This window comes from Lagenorhynchus albirostris, chromosome 20 (assembly GCF_949774975.1).
Source record: "Lagenorhynchus albirostris chromosome 20, mLagAlb1.1, whole genome shotgun sequence".
NCBI classification, from domain to species: domain Eukaryota; kingdom Metazoa; phylum Chordata; class Mammalia; order Artiodactyla; family Delphinidae; genus Lagenorhynchus; species Lagenorhynchus albirostris.
This window is the reverse complement of record NC_083114.1, coordinates 46211259-46231749: the sequence shown is the minus strand read 5'-3', so window position 1 is coordinate 46231749 and position 20491 is coordinate 46211259. Positions and strand designations below refer to the sequence as shown.

Genomic DNA, 20491 nt, shown 5'->3' with positions numbered 1-20491 from the left:
AATTAAATGAGTCATGTAAAATTATTCAAATAGTGGATGCAGAATCTAGGACAACTTAATTTTTTAAAAAAGCAAAAAAATACAAATAATGTAAAAAATAGGCTCCTAATGTGAAGAACTCTTGATCCTTTAGGAAGGAATTCTTTACAAGTATACAAATATAGTAGGACACTGAGATAGACTTTATAGATGATACTAAGGTTTTCTGAAAGTAATTCTCAAACTGGTTTTTCAGTAAGAAAAACCAGTTTAATGCTTTGCAGTTTTAAAGTAATCTTTACTAATTGAAAAAAACAGAATGGTAGTATAGCACTGATTGGAGAAAGGGAAAAATTGTTACCTTACTCATAAGGCATTTAGTGGGCTAGTGGGGTTATCTTGAATTGGCCCCTTTGTATAAAATTTCCTGAGACTTATCTTAAGAATTGATAGATTGAGATTTGATCAAGATACCTAGAATGGTAGGGCACTGAGGTGGGCTCCTTTGAAGCTTCTTAAAGAAGTAACAGGCAATTGGAACCTTACCATTGCATTATAGAGCAGAATTTAGAATAACATGATTGCATAATATGAACCTATCAGAGAGGTTTTAGTTACAGGAAGGACTTGAAGGACTTAGCTTTACAAGGCAATGAATTAGGTTCATAGAGAGTTGCCAAAGTAGCATCATAACAAAAGCCCTATTCTGGTTATCGCAGGGAAATATCTACACTACAGCGTTATTCATAATTCCTGTCATTCTTAGATTGAGAAGGAAGTTAAAAACTCAAAAATGTGGAATACACAAATATACCTTTCATGTGTTACGCCTCTTTTTAAGTGCACTAGTGGCCTTGCGTTGCCCCATTAGGATGGGAATAAAGGAGTTAGATTCTCCTCCATGAACATGATAAAGTGTAGAAAACCTTGAAGAGAAAAATCTCATGGACAGAGAAATTGCAGGGGCTTCCCTGGTGGCGCAGTGGTTAAGAATCTGCCTGCCAGTGCGGGGGACACGGGTTTGAGCCCTGGTCTGGGAAGATCACACACGCTGTAGAGCAGCTGTGCCCGTGCGCCACAGCTACTGAGCCTGCGCTCTAGAGCCCGCGAGCCACAGCTACTGAAGCCTGTGCGCCTAGAGCCTGTGCTCCGCAACAAGAGAAGCTGCCACAGTGAGAAGCCCGCTCACTGCAATGAAGAGTAGCCACTGCTCGCCGCAACTAGAGAAAGCCTGCGTGCAGCAACAAAGACCCGTCACAGCCAAAAAAAATAAATTAAAAAAAAAATTGCAGAATTTAGTAGAAACTAAAGAGTTCATTCTTAAGTATTAAAATAAGCGAAGACAGGTGTCTTTCAAAGAGAAATATTTTAAATTGCAGTAACTCTTTCTAGTTCTGTGACTCTTAGTAATGTTTTTGTTGTTTAATAGTAAGTCTTCAGTCCAGAGACCGAATAGGCACAGGAGGACAAGTTGTGGACTGCAGTCGTTTGTTTGATAATGATTTACCAGATGGGTAAGCAAAAATCATTAGGTAATATCCCTAAAATAATGAGAAATAAGTTGGTGTTTATATTTAAGTTTAGAAATTTGCTGATCAATTCCAAAATCTAGGTTTTCCTTGTACTTAGAAAATTAGTGAGGGATCTTATCACAACAAATTCGTAAAATAAGCCATGAATTAGATATGTTACATTTGTTTTTTAAGAGTTTTGACTAGGAGACAAATCAAATTTCTTGACAAATTTAAATCTCCTGTAAATATTATATATTCAAAAGGAAAACTTTTTTGATTGATTTAATTATTCAAAACAAGGCATGCTGAATCTGAGGCATTGCTCTATTTAGAGGGATGAGATACAGAATTTGTGTAATAGTAATTACAATAACATAGTAACATTCATTGAGCCTGCAAGTGTCAAATAGTGTTATAAGCACTTTATATCATTTATCATTACATATATATCATTACATGATATTCATTAGATCATTTAATTCTCATAATGTGATTCTGGAATTAGACCATTTGGGTTCCAATCCTTACTCTTCTGTTTACTAGCTTTATGAGTTTAATCAATTTATTTGACTTTTGTAAGCTTTGGTTTATATTTATTTATCAAAGAGGATAATGATAATAGTATATACGCCATCAATACTTGTGAGGATTAAATGAAATCATTCATGTAAAGCACATAGCACAATGTCTTGCATAGAGTAAGTGCTTAATAAATAATTAGCTATTACTACTACTACTGTTACTACTATTATTACCCTCATGCATTTTACAGACTTACAAAACTGAGGCTCAGAGAGGTTAAGTATTTTGCCAGAGGCCACATAGAAATGGCAGAACTGGAACACAGATTTAAGCCTTGATTCCAAAGCTTATGCTTTTTATCATTGCTCTCTATCTTTGTTTCATACTAGTTCTGAAACCTTACCGATTTTATTTTTAATTCTCAAAGTATTTTTAATTAACTTCAGTGAGGTATACTTTACATACAATAAACTATATCCATTTTAAGTATATAATTGGTTGCGTTTTAAGTTATTTTTGACATGAAATTTCAAATCTAAGCTATGGTATTTGCTCATTTTGTGTAAGTTGTTAAAAATTGCTATAATTTGTTTATAGATCATTTTAGCTTCTTGATATATCTTAATTTTTATGGATTTGAGGTGGATTATGGTACTTTTGAAGGGGAAGTTTAGGATGAAATAACTAGTCAGTATTGAGAGATTACAACAGTTGTACGGCTTATTCTAAATTTGTTCTACATTATTGTACTATAATTGTAATCACAGGGGAAAAAACCTGTTCAGCATCTTTTTATTTTCTATTGTTTAAGGCCTCCAAACCTCTGCCAGTGGTTTGGTGGAATATTAACATAACATAGTCACTCGCCTAATTTTTTTGTTATATGAATTAATAAGATATTGAAGAAGAAGTGGCACTGTTGCTTTTTAAAAAATTAGTTTGAGAAATAGCCTGTGTTGGTGAGGTTGTGGAGAAAAAGGAGCGCTTGTACAGTGTAGGTGGGAATATAATCAGTACAGCCACTGTGGAAAATGGTAGGGAGGTTCTTCAGAAAGTTAAAAACGGAAGTACCATATGATTCAGCTATCCCACTTCTGGGTATGTATCCTAAGAAAATGAACACACTAATTCAAAGAGGTATATGCACCCCTTTGTTCATTGCAGGATTATTTACAATAGATAAGATATGGAAGATAGATAAGATAGGGAAGCAGCCTAAGTGTCCATTAATAGATGAATGGATAAAGAAGATGTATTACACACACACACACACACACACACACACACACACACACACACACACACACACACACACACACACACACACACACTGGAATATTGCTCAGCCATAAAAAAAGAATGAGTTCTTGTCATTTGCAACAACATGGATGGATCTAGAGAGTATTATGCTAAATGAAATAAGTCAGACAAAGACAGATACCATATGATTTTACTTATATGTGGAATCTAAAAAATAAAGCAAACAAACAAAACAGAAACAGACTCATAGATACAAAGAACAAACTCTGTATTGGTTTGCCAGAGGGGAGGGAGAGGAGGGGAAATTGATGAAATAGGTGAAGGGGATTAAGAGGTACAAACTTTCAGTCATAAAATAAGTCACGGGGATGTGATGTACAGCGTAGGGAATATAGTCCATATTGTAATAACTTTGTATGGTGACAGATGGTTCCTAGACTTGGTGATCATTTTGTAGTGTATAGATGTCAAACTACTATGTTGTCTACCTGAAACTAATATAATATTTATGTCAACTATACTTAAAAAAAATTTATAACTTTTAGTAGAAAATATGTAAGAGAAAATAAAAATATGAAGATTAAAAAAATTAGTTTGGGTAGGCTAAATGCTTTAAAAAGCTTTTATATACTTTTCTAGTTAAATTTAATTTTTTAAAATTATGTATAATTTTTATTTTTAGTATGGCCTTTTTTCCCCCATTAAATTCTGGAGAAATTAGTATAATTTAATTGAGCATTGTTGACATCATTGAAAAATTCTCAGTTTGGCTGATGGAAAATATTAGTCACACCTCAGTATAAATATTTTAAAAGCTTCAGAATTCTAGAAGACATATTGTACAGTTCTAAAATAAGTTGAAACAATTCCTATATTCTGTGTATTGCTTTTTCAATTTGTCATTCCTGATTCATAACAGCAAATGTCTTCCTGGCTTGTTCCAAAAACATTCCATGTCTGGCTTCCTATTACTGCTTTATCTCTTAATATTTTTATTTAAGCTGGGAAGAAAGGCGAACTGCCTCTGGAAGAATCCAGTACCTAAACCACATAACAAGAACTACGCAATGGGAACGCCCAACACGGTAAGAACATATAAGTATCTTCCCATGGTCTATGCTGTTTGCCCTCCTGAAGTCCCCTATCTGTTTATCTGTCAGTTTTACCAGATTTCCTTTCTTGGTTTAAACTGCTCTAGATCAGTAGATCTTATAGCAAATGCCATTATTATTATTATTATTATTATTATTATTATTATTATTATTATTAATTTTGGGGGGGGCGGTACGCGGGTCTCTCACTGTTGTGGCCTCTCCCGTTGTGGAGCACAGGCTCCGGACGCGCAGACTCAGTGACCATGGCTAACGGGCCCAGCCGCTGTGCGGCATATGGGATCTTCCCGGACCGGGGCACGAACCCATGTCCCCTGTATCGGCAGGCAGACTCTCAACCACTGCGCCACCAGGGAAGCCCTGCCATTATTATTTTTAATAAAGGTTGCTTAGCAGGTCATCCTGTAGCTCCATGGCCTGTGATGGTGTTCAGTAAATATTTATTAGATGAGTTAAATGAATACATTGAGAAGTCATCTTATTTCTGGGACTCTAAAAAATTTTTTTGAGTCCATTATTGAACGGCTGTAACAAAATATGTATACAGGATCTCCATTTATTCAGTAATGTTGGGGGATGATTATATTGTGTCCAGTAAGGTCTTTGACCAAGATAAGAACCAGATGCTCTGAGACCATATGGAGGGGCACCTGACTTAGAGTTGGGGGCAAGATGGTAGAACTTGCAAAGGAAAACTCTGAAGGAGGAGAGTCTCTGAACTAAATCCTGAAGAATATGAGGATTTAGCCAGGTAAGGGGAAGGTGATAAAAAGTGTTCAGGGTAGTGGTAACAGCTATCATTCAGTTCACCAAATTGTTATATGCCAGGCACTGTGCTCAGCATTTGGGCTATAACCATGAATAAGGCAGAAAGGCCTTCCTGGAGCTTAATGTGTAAAGTCATGGGGAGGCAAGATAAGTTTTGAAAGCTTCAAGGAAAGCTCTGTAAGTAACTGAAAATGAATAGGATAAGTGGCTGGATTTCCTTTTTTTTTCAGAATAAGAAAAAAGTTTATTTGCCACCTCTACTCAGTGTTTGTTTTGCTCCTTCTACTTTTTTTTTTTTTTTTTCCCCTGAGCAGGCCTGGCACCAGACATAGAACATCAAATGCTTCTCATTAGCTATACTTTTATTTATTGGGGATTAATTGCTTAACTCATTGAACCACAAAGTTTTCTCTATTATACTGTGATTCTCAGATGAAAGCTTAGCTTATTTTGCCATTTTAAAAAGTGCTTATTTGAGAGTTGATTTCTAGTATTAAACTGCCAAGGATTATATGGAAGTCAAAGAACCTATTTTTATCATATCTGAGTGTAAATAAATGTGTACTTGTGTCAGTGCTTTAGTGAAGTCTATTTCCTTCTCATTTAACTGATAAAATTGACTTTAATTTCCACATGTATAAAGTCGATTGTGTTGTAAATGTTAGTTTAAAAATTAACGCTTAATTATCCTCTTAGTTTGGATGACCTACAAGAGACTGGAAGCTCTTTGAAGAGACAGACTATCTTTCCTTTATTCCCTCAATATTTATTGAACTACTACTCTTAAATATATGCTAAGCACTACTCTAGGTTCAGGGAATACATATGGTGGGGAACAAACTAGGCAGACTTTCTTCTCTCAGTAAATATTCTAGTGGGGGAAGACAGATGAAAACAAGGAAGCAAATGAGAAAAATATCAGAAGTCACTGCCATGCTGAGGAAGTAAGGTGAGGTACTGTCAAATGCCTGGGTGACTACTTTAGATGTGAAGGTCAGGAACGACCTCTTAGAGGCAACATTTAAGCTTAAACTAAGATTTGAATGACAAAAAAGAGTCTGGCCTAGGGAGAATAGGAGAAAAAATCACTCTACGTAGAAGGAAGGGCTACTCTCCAGCACTAAAGGTAGAACGACCATGGCAAACTTGAGGAGGAGGAAGAATGTCAGTGTGGCAGAGGCAGAGTGGGAGAATGGTGGGGACGCAGGTCTGAGGTCACCTATGGCTAAGCCAAGTAAGGCTTGGTGAGCTCATACTCACATCTACAAATATATGCGGATTTCATATGAAATGTAATTAAAATCAATATAAAGTGATTTGAATACGTAATTGACAATCTGCTTATCACCTGGGTTTCTTTGGTGCTTTGAGGCTTTGGGTTTGCTTTTATTGAGAGTTCTTGAGTCATTATATTTATATTAATCATTCCGTTTTCTTACAAGTGATTGTTACTGCTGTACATACATTGTCTATAAAATTCTGCTTTTGGTATCTGAGTTGAGTAACTTTTTTTCCTTGTTTCTTTTCGATAGACCAGCATCTGAATATTCTAGTCCTGGCAGACCTCTTAGCTGTTTTGTTGATGAGAACACTCCAATTAGTGGAACGAACGGTGCAACATCTGGACAGTCTTCAGATCCCAGACTGGCAGAGAGGAGAGTCAGGTCACAACGACATAGAAATTACATGAGCAGGACACATTTACATACTCCTCCAGACCTACCAGAAGGCTATGGTATGACAACTAGCAGAGGAAAAATAAAGTGTGTTTTACTGATTTCAGCTTGCTAAGAAGCCAGAAAATCAACTTTTAAAGAAGTTATTAATCTGGGTTTAGGAATTCTGCATGAAAATCAAAGTAAATGTAAAACTCCCCAACTTTGAAAAGTCTTTGAAATGGTAGAAGACTAACAACACTTTGACTTTGGGCTAGTCGTTTAACCTTAAGCTTTTTGCCCAATTACAATGAAATGAGATGAATGATACCTTTCCTTTTCGCAAAGGTTGTGAGAAGCATATGAAACAATGTGAGACTGCTTTGTAAACAGGCACTGTAAAAAGTGAGATGGTGTTTTTCTTGATAATGGCAATCTGAAGTCAGACTTGTAATTTTCTAGACGTGCATATTTAGAAATAATTTAAAAAGCATATTTCTGATGGTATTTATATATTGTATTTGTATTGTCTATAATTTTGTGTTATCTGAGTGATTGGGTTATTGTAAATGATTTAGTCACTTCTGTGTTTGTGTAAAAGTACTATAATCTTATATAATTTCCTAAATTTTAGAATTCCATGTGAAAGATGACATGAATCTTCTCATAGTTGAATACAGAACTTCCTAAACTCTTGTAGTAGGACCTCAGCTGTTCTCTCCTCTGTTGCTAAAAGCTTAACCAAGTTACTTAACATCCTTGCCCTTTTCACAGCCTCTAGATAAACAGTTCTGGGCTGATGATGACACCTAGTGACCAACATTGGGAGTTGCCTGATCTAACTTGTATTTTATTTTTACTCCAGAATGTTTTTTAAACTTACACAAATGCATCATTCTTACTTTATTTTTTAAGTATTTTAACTATTTAATTTTTTTAAAAACCCAAGTTTTCCATTAATTGAGCTAGGCCACACAGGTTAACTTAAGCACAGTGGTTAGAGCATGGGCTTGGGAAACAGCTGGGTTCATATCCTGGCTTTGCTATATATTAGTTGTGTGACGCTGGGCACATTAACCTGTTTGAGCCTCAGTTTTATCTTCTATACTAAGTGGGGAAAATATTATTACCAACCATGTAGATTTGTTGCAAGAAATAAATGAAATTTCATGAGAAGTTAAAATTTAGCTGTTATTATTAATGTCCAGACCTTAGAATCAAGTATCTCTTGGCATTCTTTTTAATTGAGATTATAAGGCAAGTGGTTTGGAATGGGGGTGGTTAATACTTTATACTTTTACAATATTTGTGTGATTTGGATTAAAAAAAATTTTTTTGTACAACCAAAAACATAGGAGTAAAGTGGGTATCAAGGCTGAAATTATTGCAGCTGTCATCTAGAACCAGTTTTAAACATTTTTACATTTATAATTTTAAAAGTTTAAATTGATTTTTATTACAGGTTTATAAACAAATTTATACTAATAAATATTATCAATAGTTTTATTGTTTCATATATTGGAATTTTTCATTAGATTTTGTTTTTTTTAAAAAAAGTTAGTTCTGTTGCTTGAAAACATAAGTAAATAAAGACTACAGACCACCACCGAAGAAACCGTTTCACAGATTCCTTCTCTTTGCCCTGGCCTCCTCACTCTCTCCCCAAGGGCTTTGACTTAATTTTGCCTGCGGCTTTTTTTCCCCAGTAGGCATATGTGCTCTTTAGTCTTCCCGCTCCTAACTTGATTATTTTTCCGTCATTGCTTCTTTTAGTCTATAGGGTGTCTCGTCTATATTCCATCTTTTTTGCTTCTGTTTGAGTCCAAATGCAGTCTTGAGAATACACCTCTCTCAAGGAAAGAAAAAACATAAGTTTTGATATAAAATTAGGCATAATTTAAAAAAGCATTACCAGCCTGCAAACTCTTTGAAAGTTTCTGCAAATCCCTGAGAATCTCCCCAGAGTTGATTAGCCTCTTCCTCTGAGCCCTTCTGTTTCCCTTAGGCTCCACATTTAAGACAAATAAAAGATAATTTCTTCATGTTTGTTTTATTTAATTATTGGTACTGTGACAGTCTTGTTCTCTATTTTCCATTGCAACATGTTTAATATTTGAGCCACATTATAAGTGTAGTTGGCTTTTAAATAGCTGGGCTGTGACCCTCACCACCATTTATAAGACTGTTTCCAGGAGAAAATGTGTTCTGAGTTCAGAACAAGTGATTTGTAAAGCAGTTCTTTTTTAATAAAATTGATTGGTAATTTGGAGAGTTTACCTATTAATATAACATCATCCTAGTGTTTATAGCTGTTTTTGATTTGGACATTCTGAATATGTTTTTATTATTAGTGTTTCTTAATTTTACAGAACAGAGGACAACACAACAAGGTCAGGTGTATTTCTTACATACTCAGACTGGTGTGAGCACATGGCATGATCCAAGAGTGCCTAGGTAAGAACATATTCTAAATACCCTTCATACCACTGAATATCCATTTCACCTAGGATTTATTTGATTATTTAATCTTTAACTTCTTAAAATAGATGATGTAAAAGTTTGGCTCTTTCTGATCAAAAGTTTGACATTTAGTAGAAAGTCCTGCTTACTTCTCTGCAACCCTACCCCAGTGCCGTACCACCCATCCAGTCTCCAGTTCCTCTCCCTCTCCCCCTTAAAAAAATTGAGGCAAAAATGTGGGTCTTGTAGGAATTTGAAAATTGACCTGGGGAAAACATACATACCCTTACAAAAACATACATACCCTTTTTTCTTAAGGGTAGTAAATTGATATTTTTATTTCTGGTTAGGGTTTTTTAAAAAAGGTTTGTTTATTTTAACTTTATATAAGTGTATTCAATCTTCAAGTTTCATTTTAATGTAGAAAAGGAATAACCCAGTTAACATAAATTACTTCTAAATGCCAAAATTTGTATGTTTGAATTGCAGGCCTTGTTGAATGCATTTACTAACCAAAATGTCAGCTGTCTTTTAACTTTAAGAAGATGGAATGACACAAAATCAATTTAGTAGTTTAACACAGTTTCTGGTACATTTTAGTATCAAATAATACATTTTAAACCACTAGCTATTTTGAATTATTTTCTACTGAACAGATGGAGAGTGCCAAGTAGTCCAGTTGAAGCTGCAAAAAAAGGTTGAGTTCTAAGTGAAATTCTAAATCAACTTTATAAGCTATACATATACCTTTGTTGGATGAGGATATTTTATATATTAAGTGCAACATTCCTCTCTTCAAAAAAAAAAAAAAAAAGTCCTATGGAGGGTCAAGAGATCTTTTTCTGCCTAAAGTTTGTACTCAGAGCTCTACTTGTCTAGAATCATGTTTTTGAATTAAAAACAGTTGTGACTAGCTGATTTTGGATTGCTTTGATACTCTGTTTATTTATAAATAAAGCTATTATAATGAAAATGTTTTCCTTTTTTTCTTTTGGTCGCGCTTTGCGGCTTATGGGATCTTAGTTCCCTGACCAGGGATTGAACCTGGGCCCCGGCAGTGAAAGCACCGAGTCCTAACCACTGGACCGCCAGGGAATTCCCAAAATATTTTACTTTGTGATAGAGCTTAATCAGAATCTTTTGAGGGTGGCAGCCAAGGAAATGTGTTATCATTAATTATTGTATCAAGGTTGCCATTTCTGTGTCTTCATGATATAGCTGTTGATTTAAAAAAAAATAGTGGGGAGGAAATTTTTGTTTTATTAAATAAGCTCACTGAAAAGAATCTAAGTGCCTCACTTTTAGAAATAAGAGTTTTGATATGTAAATTATGAAGTGTTTTGGGTTCTGTTTATCAGGTTGAAGGTCAGTAACGAACTTTTCTATAACATAATTTAAAATCATTGGAAGGAAATGTTTAGAAGAAAAATGATTTTTTAAAAAAACTGAATGATTTACAACAGTGTGAAAGCTGATCTTGAGCTGCCTTTTTTTTCCCAGTACGCGGGCCTCTCACTGCCGCAGCCTCTCCTGCTGCAGAGCACAGGCTCCGGACGTGCAGGCTCAGTGGCCATGGCTTATGGGCCCAGCCGCTCCACAGGACGTGGGATCTTCCCGGACTGGGGCATGAACCCGGTCACCTGCACTGGCAGGCAGACTCTCAACCACTGCGCCACCAGGGAAGCCCTTGAGCTGCCTTTTGAAAGAGTGGTGTGTAAGCTGGAGTTGGAAGTTGAAACAGAGATTTTGGCACCACAGTGGGCAGTGTGTTCTTACTCCTAAGGAAACAATGTTGGTTTTTCATTAATGAATAAGGGGTTTCTATAAAGATTTAAGAATATTTCATATTGAGTATTGAATAATGACTTTATGAAATAACGCTTTGGATTATATTTCTTTTCTTTAGTCTCTATGCTCCGAATTGTTATCTTAAAATATATTTTGTTTTGGGGGATCCTTTAGTGAATATGTCTTTTGTATGGAGGATCTTTTATCAAAGCAGACTATAAATATTTAGATTCTATTAAAATATCATTACTGTTCAATCAAAGACATTTATAAAATAGTGTCACTCAGACACTTTAAAACTAACTTTATGTAAAGATATCCAGTAAACTTAGATTTATCTGAGAAGCACCATTTTAGAATGTTTTGTATTTCTCTTTAAAATAATGATTAATGCTTTGTTATTCATTGTATTGCATACTGACTATGTAGTCTTAAAATACAGATCTGTATTACTTTTTATGGCTGTATAACATACCATTTTCCTTTAGTCATTTCCCAGTTCCACATAAAGAGTGTTTCCAGTTTTCTGCTTCTCCTCAATTCTTTAGAGCCCTCCCATGTATGACTATAAATTTATAAAATTCTAAATAAAATGATATAAAGTGAAATTCTGCATTACATCAAAAACATTATTCATTCTTTGATTATAAAGAATGATAATTGTTTTTCATTTCTAAAAGTTCCATTTAGAAAAAAATCTATCTGTTCATTCTTTTTTTTTTTAAATTATTTATTTATTTTTTTACATCTTTATTGGGGTATAATTGCTTTACAATGGTGTGTTAGTTTCTGCTTTATAACAAAGTGAATCAGTCATACATAAACATATGTTCCCATATGTCTTCCCTGTTGCGTCTCCCTCCCTCCCATATCTGTTCATTCTTAATAATTTCTCAGTGATAGTTTGTAATTGTTCCCTTTTATTATTTGTTTTAAACGTTGCATATCATAGCTATTCTTTTTGATCTCTGACAGTACTTGGGGATCTAATTCCGTGGTTTTGTTTCTACTGACTCAGTAATCATGAATTCCTTTCTGAAGTGTTTGGTGATCTTTGATTGTGAGTTTGATTTTAATTGGTTGGAGTTCTGTGGACCTAAAGTGAGAATTTAGGAATTTTTTCTGGAATCACTTCATCTTCCCATTGAGTTCTCCATGGGGAAGTTCCAGATTTCCTTTTCCAACCTTGCTGCTGACCTGAGGCTGAGTTTCCCAATTAACCACTACCCTCTGGCAGCCCCCCACTCTGCCTGTCTGCCACTCAGGTACCAGCTCCAGTTTAATTCACTTAAACAAAATTTGAGGAGGACTCTTGGAACTTTTTCCCTTGCCTCTTTTGAGACTAGCAGTGTCTCAGAATAGTGTGTTCTTTCCAATCTTTAGTTCTGTAGCAGAAGAATCTCTGGGGCACCTATAAGCACAAGTTAAAAATCATTGTTCCAACAAATCTCTGGGTGCCCATCATTACGTTTTCACTATGACCAAGAAGAGGTTATTTCAGGAAAACTTTTTTTCTAGTTTAACTTTGAAAACATAATTTTGATGCGATTTGTCATTGTAATTATTGGTTACAGTTTAAATTTATATTAGACATGCTGCTTTTTTTTCATTCTTTAAGGTTCTATAAATCTTTGTCATATATAATAGTATATATATATATTTTGTGTGGTACGCGGGCCTCTCACTGTTGTGGCTTCTCCCATTGCGGAGCACAGGCTCTGGACGCGCAGGCCCAGCGGCCATGGCCCACGGGCCCAGCCACTCTGCAGCATGTGGGATCCTCCTGGACCGGGGCATGAACCCGTGTCCCCTGCATCCTGCATCGGCAGGTGGACTCTCAACCACTGCGCCACCAGGGGAGCCCTTATAGTAGTATTTTAAGAATGCATGATATAGTAACAGTGGTCTTTGCCCCAAAAAGCAAAAAGTCTTTTTGCTTTTTTTATTGTAGCAGTAAACCTTAGAACATTCTTCCTAAGGTGTCTTAAACAGGTTCTTCATTCACTAGCTTTATATCTTTCAGAATTCAAAATGGAGTAGTTATCCTTTAAAATATATACTGTGGTTATTTTCAGGATCACAATTTCAATAACATTTCCAGTTTTGCTTTGCTGAAGAGCTTAAAATTAATCATGGAATGAACGTTTACACAGATTTTATGGTGTAGTAAAGAAAGAAATAATTGAAGGGAAATTTTAGAAAACATTTAATTCCTTATATCACTGACATTTGGAAAACAATATTTTGTCAGACAAGTATTGAAGTACAGTTTATGTTGGCAAATGTTGTGATTGCTTTTATATTAATTTAAAACCTGAATTACATTAAAGCCCAGGAATGAACTCACTAAAAATGTAGGCTGTGTGATAAGTTTCTGAGCCATCTATGGATTGGGTTTTGAATATGCAACTTTGTTAAACCATTGGGAATTAAAGATTCCAGCTGAACGTCTCAAGTTTCTGAAACAATACATTTTCTCAGACTTCATGGAATTGTTCTGTGTCATTTACACTTGCTTGGCTCAGCAGGCCCAGCAGTGAGGTATTTTTTATTTTATATTTGTTTTTGCAGGGATCTTAGCAACATCAATTGTGAAGAGCTTGGTCCATTGCCTCCTGGATGGGAGATCCGGAATACAGCAACAGGCAGAGTTTATTTCGTTGACCATAACAACAGAACAACACAGTTTACAGATCCTCGGCTCTCTGCTAACTTGCATTTAGTTTTAAAGTAAGTTTTTGAAACAATACATGTTCAAATGCGAGTCTGAACAAGAGAAGACTGATAGATGCTTTTTGTAATAAATGTGATAGAATGTCTGCTCTCTTCAATTATAAATCACTTGTTGAACATAATTTTATATAAGAATATGACAAATTTTACTCTCATGTTTGGGTATTTTAATCCCACTGTGCTTAAGTAGGAACCTGTCCTGAAATGTTAGGAAAAGGGTGTGTATCAGAAGTGCACCGTAGCACACCTGCAGAGACAGGCTACTTTATGGAGTGGATGGATTTTTTTCCTTGAGTGCATCAGAAATAGCTCTAGGATAGCTGAATCTATCCCAGAGGATTTTCTGATGTGTCAGTTTTGTGCTTCAGCTTTAAGGCTTCTTTCCCATTTGCAGGACTTAGACAGTCATTCTTACAAGTCTTTGTGAATGGGCTTGATGTACCCTGGGTTTTTTTCTAATTATTAAAATACAGTTGATTTACAATACTGTGTCAGTTTCAGGTATATAGCAAAGTGATTCAGTTTGCTGTATACATATGTAATATGTATATATTTCAGATTATTTTACATTTTAGTTTATTATAAGATATTGAATATAGTTCCCTGTGTTCTATAGTAAATCCTTGTTACTTATCTATTTTATGTATAGTAGTTTGTATCTGTTAATCCCATACTACTAATTTATCCCTCCCCACCCTCCCTTTCCCCTTTGGTGACCATAACTTTGTTTCCTACGTGTGTTTCTGTTTTGTATATAGATTCATTTGTATTATATTTTAGATTCCACATATAAGTGATATCATATAATATTTGTCTTTCTCTCTCTGGCTTACTACACTTAGTATGATAATCTCTAGGTCCATCCATGTTGCTGCAAATGGCAATATTTCATTCTGTTTTTATGGCTGAGTGATAGAGAGTGTGTGTGTGTGTGTGTGTGTGTGTGTGTGTGTGTGTGTGTGTGTGTGTGTGTGTGTGTACTTGGGTTGCTTCCATGTCTTAGCTGTTATAAATAGTGCTGCTATGAACATTGGGGTGCATGTATCTTTTCAAATTAGAGTTTTCATATTTTCCAGATATATGCCCAGGAGTGGGATTGCTAGATCATATGATAGCTCCATTTTTAGTTTTTTCAGGACCCTCCATACTGTTTTCCATAGTGGCTACACCAATTTACATTCCCTCGAACAGTGTAGGAGGGTTCCCTTTTCTTCACACTCTCTCCAGCATTTATTAATGTAGACTTTTTGATGAACTGTGGGTTTAAAAAAAAAAGTCAGCTTTATTAAAATTTAATTGACACAATAAATTGTACATATTTACAGTATACAGTTTAAGTTTTGACATATTATATAACTGTGAAACCATCACCATAATGGAGATAGTGAACATATCCATCACCCCGAAAGTCTCCTCCTGCCTCTTTGTAGCCTGTTGGTAGTCCCTCCTCCCATCCCTTCCCTAGTTTCCTAAGGCTGCCGTAACAAAATATCACACACTAGGTGGTTTATAACAATAGAAATTTATTCTTTTACAGTTCTGGAGGCTAGAATTCAGAATCAAGTTGTCAGAAGGGTTGGTTCCTTCCGGTGGCTCTGACGGAAAATCTGTTCCATGCCTCTCTCCTAGCTTCTGGTGGTTGCCAGAAACTTTACTGTTCCTTGACTTGTGGACACATTATTCCAGTCTTTACCTTTGTCTTCACGTGGCCTTCTATGATCTATTTTATCCACAAAACTTCTGCCACCAAGTGTGTGGGTTTTTTCCTCAAATATTCCAATTGTCCACGTCTGCAGACGCCATCGAGGTGTACAGCGCCGGAATTCAGTCTAATACCACCTCCAGTTAGTATCAGGCCTCACAGGTTAAGGGCTCAGTCTCACAAGACTGTTCTCACTTCTGATGCCATTTATAAGTCCCAGGCCTCCCGTATTTCTTGCCAACTGGCTATAAATCGAGTTCTCATGACTTTCTCCTTGGGTTCAATAATTTTCTAGAATGGCTCACAGAACTCAGGGAAATTATTTCTTTACTATTACCAGTTTATTATAAAGGATGCAACTCAGGAACAGCCACATGGAAGAGAGGCACAAGGCAAGGTATGAGGCAGGGGCTGCATAGTGCGTCCACGCCCTCTCCAGGCGCTTCATCCTCCGAGCACCCTCAGTGTGCTCACCATCCAGAAGCTTTCTGAACACTTGTTTAGGCGTTTTTATGGAGTTGTTATCACACAGGAGTGATCGATTATTAACTCAATCTCCAGTTCCTCTCCCCTTCCCCAGAGGCTGGGGGGATGTGCCTGAAAGTTCTAGGCTTCTAATCAAGCTTTGGTCCTTCTGGCAACCAGCCCCCATCCTGAAATTATATAGGGGCCTAGCAAGTCACCTCACTGAAACAAAAAATGCTCCGATACCCAGGAAATTCAAAGGGATTCAGGAGCTTCTGTATCTTGTACTGGGGACAAAGACCAAATATTAGAACAGAATACACTCCTGTCACCTGTGTCACTCAGGAAATTTCAAGCATTTTAGGAGTTCTGTGTCAAGAACTGGGGACAGAGACCAAAGTATATTTCTTATTATGCCACACTTTCTTTCCTGTATGTCTGGGTGGAAATTTACCTCTTCTTATAAGGATACCAATTTATTGGATTTAGGGCCACCCTAATCCAGTGTGACCTCATTTAACTTGATTACATCTGCAAAGACCCTATTTCCAAATAAGGTCACATCCACAGGTGCCAAGGCTTAGGACTTCAACATATTTTTTTGGACACAGTTCAATCCACACCCCATCTTCAGCCAACCATGATTTACTTTTTCTGTCACTATACATTTGCAGTTTTTAGAGTTTCAGATGAGTGGATTCATACAGCATGTACTCTTTGCTTGGTTTCTTTTACCCAGCCTAATTATTTGAGATTCATCTCTGTTGTTGTATGTATAGTTCATTTCTTTTCCTTGCTGGGTGGTATTCCATTGTATGGATAGACCTCAATTTATTTGTTTACCTGTTGATGAACATTTGGATTGTTTCAGTTTGGGCCATGACTAAACTGTTACGAACATTCGAGTGGGTTTTTTTATTTTTGGCCACACTGTGTGGCATGTGGGATCTTAGTTCCCTGACCAGGGATCGAACCCACGCCCCCTGCATTGGAAGTGCGGAGTCTTATCCACTGGATCGCCAGGGAAGTCCCGGAACATTTATGTTTAAGTCTTTGTGTGGACATATGCTCTCACTTCTCTTTGATAAATAAATACCCAGGCTGCACAATATGATAGATTTATGTTTAACTTTTTAAACTGCCAGATTTCTTTTTGAAGTGATTGTACCATTTGACTTTCCCACTAGAAGTGTATGAGAGTTGTAGTTGCTCTTGCTAACACTTGGTATGGTTAATCTTAATTTTGGACATTCTAATAGATGTGTAGTGTTATCTCATTGTTTTTTGGGGTGGGGCGGTCTGTGTTGGGTCTTCGTTGACAGGCTTTCTCTGGTTGCGGCGAGCAGGGGCTACTCTTCGTTGTGGTGCGTGGGCTTCATTGCGGTGGCTTCTCTTGTTGCGGAGCATGGGCTCTAGGCACGTGGGCTTCAGTAGTTGCGGCACGTGGGCCCTAGGGCGTGTGGGCTTCAGTTGTTGATGCACGCGGGCTCAGTAGCTGTGGCTCGCGGGCTCTAGAGTGCAGGCTCAGTAGCTGTGGTGCACGGGCTTAGTTGCTCCGCGGCATGTGGGATCTTCCCAGACCAGGGATCGAACCTGTGTCCCCTGCATTGGCAGGTGGATTCTTAACCACTGCGCCACCAAGGAAGTCCCTCATTATAGTTTCAATTTACATTTCTCTAATGACTAATGATGTTGAGCATCTTTTCATGTGCTTATTTCCATCTGTATATCTTCGGTGAAATTTTTTGCCTCCTTTTTTAAAAAAACTGAGTTTGTTTTTTTTGACTTTCGAGTTTTGAGAATTCTTTAGATATTTGAAATACAAGTTTTATGTCAGCTGTATGCATTAGGAAGATTTTCTCCTAGACCATGATTTGTCTTTTCATTTTCTTAACAGTGTCTTTTGAAGAGCATAAGGTTTCTTTGAAATTTCAATGAAGTTCATTTTATCCATTTGTTCTTTTATGAATTGTGCTTTGGGAATCATATTTAAGAAATTCTTGCGTAACATGAGTCATAAAACTTTACTAGTGTTTCAGAAGTTTTATGGCTTTAGGTTTTACATTGAAGTCTCTGATCTACTTTGAATTAAAGTTTTGTATCTTTAAGTTGGTATACCCAAGTTTTTTTTTGTTTTTGGATAGGATTAATACAGTTGTTTAGAGACTATTTTTAATACATTCTGTTTTGATTTATATATGTGTGTATTAAAAAACACCTTTATTACAATGTTTTATGAGAGTAGTAAATGGCGATTTGTAATTTTCATCAAAGCTGCATTTTCTCTGGATAGTTACACGTTCTAGGATAAAATTTGGCCTGGTACATAAAAGAGTCACTGTATGTAAAGTAAGTTTGGGTGATTTGTTAGAGAACTGAAAGTTATTTTTGTTTATTTTCTCATAGCTACCATTGCCCTTTATCTTTAGGTTAGGAGATTGTACTCTTGTGTCTGTTGTGTGTAAAATTAAATTCCAGGGACTTCCCTGGTGGCGCACTGGTTGAGGGTCCACCTGCCAATTCAGGGGACACGGGTTCGAGCCCTGGTCCTGGAGGACCCCACATGCCACGGAGTAACTAAGCCCGTGCGCCACAACTACTGAGCCTGCGCGCCTAAAGCCTGTGCTCTGCAACAAGAGAAGCCACCGCAATGAGAAGCCTGCGTGCGGCGGTGAGAAGTCCCTGCTCGCCACAACTAGAGAAAGCCTTGCGCACAGCAACGGAGACCCAAAGCAGCCAAAAAAAAAAAAAATTAAATTCCAACAGAGTCACTCAGTGTTTGCATAGATATCAATAGTGAATTATCTGACTTTTTACTTCCTGACGGTTTATTGGAATTAACTAGTTCATTATATCATAAGATTCTTTTAAAAAATTCTTAGATGCAACTTATATTATTTTTGCCAGGAGAATAAAAATAACTCTAGGCAATGTGCCTTTAAAAATTATTAATATATTTCTGCTGTACTTGGGAGATTATTTTAGTGTATTTGTGGTAAACCATATATGTGCAGTTAGAAGTCACTTTAGCACAACAGACAATGTGATTGTACTGAATGCCACTGACTATAATACTTAAAAATGGTTAAAATGGTAAATTTTATGCTACGTATATTTTACCACAATAAAAAGACAAGTAGGGACTTCCCTGGTGGTCCAGTGGTTAAGAATCCACACTTCCATTGTACGGGGCACGGCTTCGATCCCTGGTCAGGGAACTAAGATCCCGCATGCCGTGCAGCGTGGCCAAAAGAAAAGAAAGAAAAGTAGGCACTTTATAAAGCGTTTAGACTTGTTTGTGAAGTGCTCATTTCTCTGTGCCAGTAACTTGCTGTGACCTCCCACATTCTTGTGGTCTAGACTGTAGCGTGCATAGGAGAAGGGGTCCCTGCCAAGCTGCCAGTTCAAACTGTCTCTCCCAGAGAGACAGACTCTAGATAACAGGCACAGGGTTTGGCCTATGCCTGAATTTTAAAGGGAGAGATGGTAAACTACGCAGAAGAAAATGGAAACGGTATTTGGGAAAGTTGTTCTCAGCAGTTGTATAAAAGTTTTTTGAATAAAACTCTGTTATCCACTTCCGTAAGTTCCAAGAAATAAACTTTGGGGCTAGTTTATTATTGTCAAAAATGTCAAGCTAAGAATATAATAAGGCCTAGAAATGCTATAGGTAGACTTGGTTTAGTGTAGGATGCTATTTTAAATGTGTAATTGCAATCTCTCTTGTTTAAAATACTTCAATAATATTTGTTTACTTTTAGTCGGCAGAACCAATTGAAAGACCAGCAACAGCAGGTGGTATCGTTGTGCCCTGATGACACAGAGTGTCTGACAGTCCCACGGTACAAACGAGACCTGGTTCAGAAACTAAAAATTTTGCGGCAAGAACTTTCCCAGCAACAGCCTCAGGCTGGCCATTGCCGCATTGAGGTTTCCAGGGAAGAGATTTTTGAGGTAAACTTGCAAGTCTTGTTTTAAAGTAGAGAAAAATTAATTCAGTGATGTACTCTGTCTTCCAAGTATATTTTGGGGGACTCATATCTCTTTAGAATGGGAGAATTTTCATTAATGTTTTTTTTACTTGTGGGAATAAAGGCAATAATATTGGAGAGATTTAATACATAAGATAAACATTTAAATGTGATGAAGTGTGAGATGTTCTGATTGGGGGCAGCTTGGTCCTTGGAGTTGCAGATACTTATTTGTTAATGAATTTTAACAGACCACAGATATTATCCATCCCTTATTTTCTAATTCTTCCAAGAGGTTAGGGACTCTTAAATCAAAAAATCAAAAAAAAAATCATTACTGTTGGACTACTTCTTTAATTTATTGAAAATCTTCCTTTCTAGTATATCCTTTTATATTTGGATTTATAGCTTTAATAGCAACTTCAAAGTTCTTACATAATAAATGGCAGAGGTCCAAGGCAGGGGTTTCCCTCTTATTAGAGTGTTCTGGGGCAAAAGATGTTTGGGAACTTTATAATCCTTCTCCCAAAGGATGAACTTTTTTCTCCCAGGACCATGCTGA

The 20491-nt window shown here is 36.6% G+C and overlaps 1 protein-coding gene across 6 annotated transcripts in view; it reads left to right on the top strand.

The window, feature by feature from the left end:
• The window catches only part of SMURF2 (SMAD specific E3 ubiquitin protein ligase 2), a 116136-nt gene that overhangs the window by 81128 nt on the left and 14517 nt on the right, over positions 1-20491 (top strand). For all 6 annotated transcript variants that reach the window (XM_060133459.1, XM_060133461.1, XM_060133460.1 and 3 more), the window contains 6 exons: positions 1409-1493; positions 4277-4360; positions 6688-6890; positions 9180-9264; positions 13630-13788; positions 19720-19912. In XM_060133459.1, the coding sequence (XP_059989442.1) occupies positions 1409-1493; positions 4277-4360; positions 6688-6890; positions 9180-9264; positions 13630-13788; positions 19720-19912 (809 nt within the window). The remainder of the gene's footprint in view (positions 1-1408; positions 1494-4276; positions 4361-6687; positions 6891-9179; positions 9265-13629; positions 13789-19719; positions 19913-20491) is intronic.